The 5,753-nt window shown below is 32.8% G+C and overlaps 1 protein-coding gene across 1 annotated transcript; it reads left to right on the top strand.

The window, feature by feature from the left end:
- On the top strand, positions 1–4,132 carry HELRODRAFT_122553 (hypothetical protein; the record flags this gene model as incomplete). The annotated part of the gene is made up of 2 exons (XM_009033012.1): positions 1–272; positions 3,868–4,132. Coding segments are annotated over 2 exons (537 nt in total), but the record flags the coding sequence as incomplete, so codon positions are not given.
- Positions 4,133–5,753: the final 1,621 nt, after the last annotated feature.

Raw genomic sequence — 5,753 nt, 5'->3', positions numbered from 1 at the left:
ATGTTTAGTAGCGGCAAACCAAATTATGAAAAACTTTCAGCTAATTTACGTCTAGCTATAAACAGATTGAAATTGTTAGAAAAGAAAAAAACAGAGATAGCCATAAAATCGAGGAAGGAAATAGCAGATTTCATTCGAAATGGAAAAATTGAGAGAGCCAGGATAAGAGTTGAAAGCATAATCAGAGAAGATTTAACGGTGGAAGCTATGGAGATGGTTGAAATGTATTGTGATCTTCTTTTGTCCAGAATGGCTCAAATCAAATCAACCAAGTTAGTTTACGAAATATTTTTGTATCTGCCGGAATGGTGTTATTACGCTATATAATTAACTAATTGTTATCTTGTTTTATTTGTTATCTTCGCTATTTGTCAATTATTGTAAATCATAAAATCTTTCCATACCATAGAGGAATGTAAAAAAATCTACTCTAGAGGCTATATAAGAAGCTGCAAATAGTGATGTTAACAGCGAGATTTGAAGAGAAGTCGTAAATGTGATTTATGTAGTTACTTGAATTAATTTAGAGATTTTATTATTGTTGGCATTCAAATGAACGTTCTACAAAGTTTGCGTTTGAAGCAGTTGCGTTAATCTGACTATTGGACATCTTGAACTTACGAAATAACGATAACTTGACGATCGTTGAAAGCTACGACACTGGTGTAAGAAATATAGAAATCTTTGAAGTTATAACATTAGTGTTAAAGTTTACAACATCGGTGCCAGAAATAAGATTTTTGATAGCTTGAAACTTCCTGCAATAAAGAATGCCAGCATTAAAAGAACTTGATACAACAAATCTGTGAAAGGAACTACGAAAATATAACTTCGACTCGAAAAGAGTGAAGGCAGTTTTGATGAACCACCTAAGGGACGTTTTGATAAAAAAGAAATCAAACCTGATGAGTTCGCTTTTTCGACTTTATTGAAGAGTTGAAATTCCAGTTTGCCAAAATTAATAGAAGATTCGATCAACAGGAAGTTGATTCAAATCATCTCGATAGATTATCGAGATGATTGACCTGCAATCAAAAGACTTCGAAACAAAACTAGACAACATATATGACGAAATAAACAAGAAGATAGGACAACAAACAAGAGAAGTCAAAGGAGTATTAAGAGGACGAATCAAGCAGCTGAATAGTAAAAACAAACGCGTCCAAGTGACAAACGAAAACAACACAGAAATAAATTTGGACAGCAAACCGGAGAAACGAAAATTGTGCTTGACCGGACCAGCAACAAGTATACAAGATTCTGATCATCAGATAATTCAACTATCAACTAGCTACAATTACCTTAGCGATCGCAAGTCTATCCTTCCTACGGGTAATTTTGTTTGCGATGCAAGTGTTAACTGTGATGCGAGTGACGAGAGCGATACGCATGTTAATTGCGATGCACGTGATAATTGCAATGCACATGACAACTGCGATGCACGTGTTGATATGAAAAAAGGAAGTTGTCATTGTAATGATGAAGACGATGGCGAAGACGACGATGAAGATTTTAAAAATATTGGAGAAGTTGGCGGTGACTTTGATATGCAGTGGGACTACCATTCGGATCTTGTTGTCAATTCGCCTGTTTTCATTGATAACAACGGCAGCAGTAGCAATAATAGCAACAACGATTTCAATGCAACACTCACCAACAATTCAACTTATGATAATTTCGATAAGACGTTAGTCTGTATAAACATGAACCTAAAGGTTAACCATATCAGTGAGGTTGATGTTAATGCTGACGTGAATATTCATTCCAGACAGGAATCGGTGACAGATGATAGCTCAAGTTTTGAGTACGAGCTTGAGATGAAAGTTTGATCCTTGTCTATTTGGAGGATGACATCAACAACGGCTTCATTTCTGATGAGGATGAGTTTGATGATGACCATACATGCATTTTACAACATGCCTGTATGGTCATTCTACATCTCGTAAACTCAATAGAAAAAAAACAAGTGCTAACAAAATAAGGAAAAAACCACGACGGCTACCTATGGCTCAAGGAACTGAAACAACGAAAACTTGGCATGACATTTAAAGAAATAACGCACGTTTCAAGAGCAAAAACCTGGTCTGGTTGTACAACCTACGGCGAAGAAAAAGGAGATACGCGGCAAACTCTCAAGGAATTAGAAATATTGGAACAAGGTCATTAACAAGACAAATGACGTGATCTACAGGAGTTATAATCACGAAAGACAACGAGCGAAAAAGACGTCCACATGAATAGATTATCACCTATTCATTGGAATAAAGAAGTAACGCCTATGCTAACAGGCTAAGATGAGTGTAATGTTATACCCGCCGGAATGATGAAATACGCTATATAATTAATTAATTGCTGTCTTGTTATATTTGTTATCTTCGCTATTTATCATCGATTGTAAACCATAAAATCTTTTTATACCGCAGAGGATTGTAAAAAATTCTACTGTAAAGGGGTTGCAAACAGCGAGGTTTGAAGAGAAGTCGTAAATGTGATCCATGACATGTAGTTACTTGGATTAGTTTAGTATTTTTATTGCTGTTGGCATTCGAATAAACGTTCAATCAAGTTTGCGTTTAAAGCAGTTGTGTTCATCTATCTGAAATCTTGAGCCTACGAAATAACGATAACTTGATGATCGTTGGAAGCTACCGCACTGGTGATAGGAATATTGAGATCATTGAAGTTATAACAATGGTGTTGGTAGTTACGAGCGTCCAAGTTTATAATAATAATTTTAATCAAACTTGTTTAAAATTATCTCACATTCAAAATATCGTTTAAGCGTTAAGTTTTTATATTATTATATTAAATCGAATATTAGTTTATTTAATTACAAATGTTATTGATAAAGAAGTAAGTGATTTCATGGTTTGGAAAGTAGAAAAAAAGTTTTTACTAATAAAATTTATAGTTTTGCTAAATTTTTCTATTCTAAATCGTTGCATTTCACCATTTTACTTTTGTTCATCACATAACCTAAATTCCAGTTAAAATCAATGCACCTTGATCAAATTATTTTTTATCTTTTTTTTTTTTCTGGGCTCAAACTTTTTATTAGATGATTAATTAAATGAGCGAGTGTCTATGCCCAGAAGATATAAATTAAAATATGGATGACACTGAGGTCACCATCCTTTTCTTGGTTTTACTTGAAATATAGCATAATTTATTTTTAAGAGGTTTGCCAGAAGAAATGAGAATATTACAAATGAATATCACAACAATACATTCTGAACAATTCTTGTTAACAGAGATTTTATTAATCAGTCATTTGGCATTCTAACTTTGAACCTTTCCACATTTACTTTTCTGTTTTCTCTGTCTGCAGCTGACTCTCAACAACTTTTTAAAGTTTTCCGATTCAAAGGATTTTTATGTTTTCCATTGTCTTTTCATTCTATTTTTTCATCATTACTTCCGTTTAAAAATGTTCAACCATTTTTTAGAGTTTTCTGCTTACTTTTTTGTAAATAAGTTTTTTAATCTATCCAGCTCACTTAATTTTATTTGGTTTACTTTATGTGAAAACGTTTACATTTTTGTCTTTAATTCTCTAAATCTGATGTTTTATAGTTCCCCTGAATTTAATCAGCTAATTTATAATTGATTTTTTTAAATTTACAACGGCAATATTCTGGCCACACACTAAATAAACATATATTTATATACACATTTAGTAGCTACAACATAACGCATTATTAGTTTATTTGAACATATTTTTAAAAAGGATGTCTCTGCACCAGGTCTCTGCAACAGAAATTCTGCCACTTTTATAATTCACGACGAATTGACTTAATGTTAATCAATAAAATTTAATGTGAAGTTTAATGTAAATTCAATGAAGAATAATTTGTTAAAATGTTTCAGCAACCTAGACGACGGTATTGAACAGCCAGTGGCCAACTTGCTATGGGCCACAGCAAAATTATCAGAAGTTAGAGAGCTCAACGTCATTTCATCACAGTTGGAAAAAAAATACGGAAAAACATTCAAACAGGCATGCTGTAGCGACCTTTTTGGAACAATCAACAAAAGTTTAATAAAAAAATTAAGCGTTGAGCCACCTTCACGTTTGTTGGTAGAAAAATATTTGGAAGAAGTAGCAAGATCGTACAATGTTCCATACACTCCGATGAGATCAAATTTAATGGGGACAACAAACCGAAGAAATAACTTTGGTGGACGCGTGAGCACTGACACCGAAGGAGGAGTCATTGCAAAAGTAATTTTCTTCAATTATATATATATATATATATATATATATATATATATATATATATATATAACTTGAGAATTGTTTACGACCAACCGTTAGAAAAATCGAAAAATTAAACAAGAAGTTAACTAACACTAACGCCGAACGTGCTGTGTGTGTGTGTGTGGTGTGTGTGTGTATGGTGCATGCGTAAACATATTAATTGTACTTCCTAATATGAAGAATAATTGAATCCGGTTGCAACTATTCCATTTGATAGAATATAACAAACATTTGGCTTATAACATATTTTATAGTTAAATAAAATATGTTAATAGTAAAAAAAAATACGTGCTTCGACCGTTTGGGACAAATTAAACAAAGAAGAGTAAAGTTTCAGAAAAAATGGTTTCAGAAAACAAAATTGACCCCGACGTGATGAACTCATCATTACAGAATGCTTATGATACCGTGTATAGTAGAAGTGGTGGGTTGTAGGTAGCCAAGCACTATTAATATTTTACACACTCACGATTTAAATGATTATATACATTAAAACTAGTAGAAACTAAAGGTCGCTGAAAAAATTGGAATAAACTTCTATGTTTTGTGGTACATTTCAACTCGCAGGATTTTAGTTGAAGTGTCAATTGAAAATTTTATAATAAAAAGTTTGCAAGAAAGCTGAAAAATTATTATTGAAGAAATTGAGTTTTTGTCTATTCAACTGCTGATATTTTCGGGTAACAACAAAGATAATGAATTTTGTAATTTCGTAGACGCTTGCAAATTCATTTTTGATGGTGAATTATTCTTCAGAAGGTCTATTTAAAAATGTAATCTGAATGATTATAAGCCGGAATTAAAGCCTACTCTCAACAAGCCCAGACCAGGCGTTGAACGATAGATATGTTGAACTACGAACAACAATTCCAAGAAACACTATTGGTAATGAAACTAGTCAAGCACTAAAAGATGAACAATCGATGATCTTTTTAGACATAGTTTCAAAAATAAAACTCGATTCTTATTGTTTTTGCTTTACGCGTAAGCAGTGGCGGATCTAGACAACTTTGATGAGGGGGGCCAAAATTTTAAAAATGTTTAAAAATTTAATTTTTTTTCAAATTTGGACAGGGCGACCTAATTTTGATATAAAATGGTGTTTTTCATGCAAAAGCTGAGTTCTTTTAATAAATATACTGCTCACAACTGGGCGATGGTCTCTCCGGCCTTACCCCAAGATTCGCCACTGAATGTATATGTATAATACATATAAATTCAGTGGCGGATCTTGTACATTCAGTACTTTATTTTAATAACGCTCTGAAATTCCCCTGATTGTTATCAGATTTGAGATCTAATGCACCGTCATCCCGGTGTCCACGCAAAACAAAATTCAGTCTTTCACAAAGTTTAATAGTTTCAATAATAGTGTTAAGCAATTTTCTGTTTTGCTCTATTTTTGTGGAAAGAGCGGAGTTTGATAACTCTAAAACATTAGTTTCATTTTTAATCAAACTCAGAAACATTTCTGATTTTTCTGCAGCCTCTCTAT

This window comes from Helobdella robusta, assembly GCF_000326865.2.
Source record: "Helobdella robusta unplaced genomic scaffold HELROscaffold_9, whole genome shotgun sequence".
Classification (NCBI taxonomy): domain Eukaryota; kingdom Metazoa; phylum Annelida; class Clitellata; order Rhynchobdellida; family Glossiphoniidae; genus Helobdella; species Helobdella robusta.
Note: the sequence above shows the minus strand (reverse complement) of the source record. Positions and strands in the feature narration are given on the sequence as shown.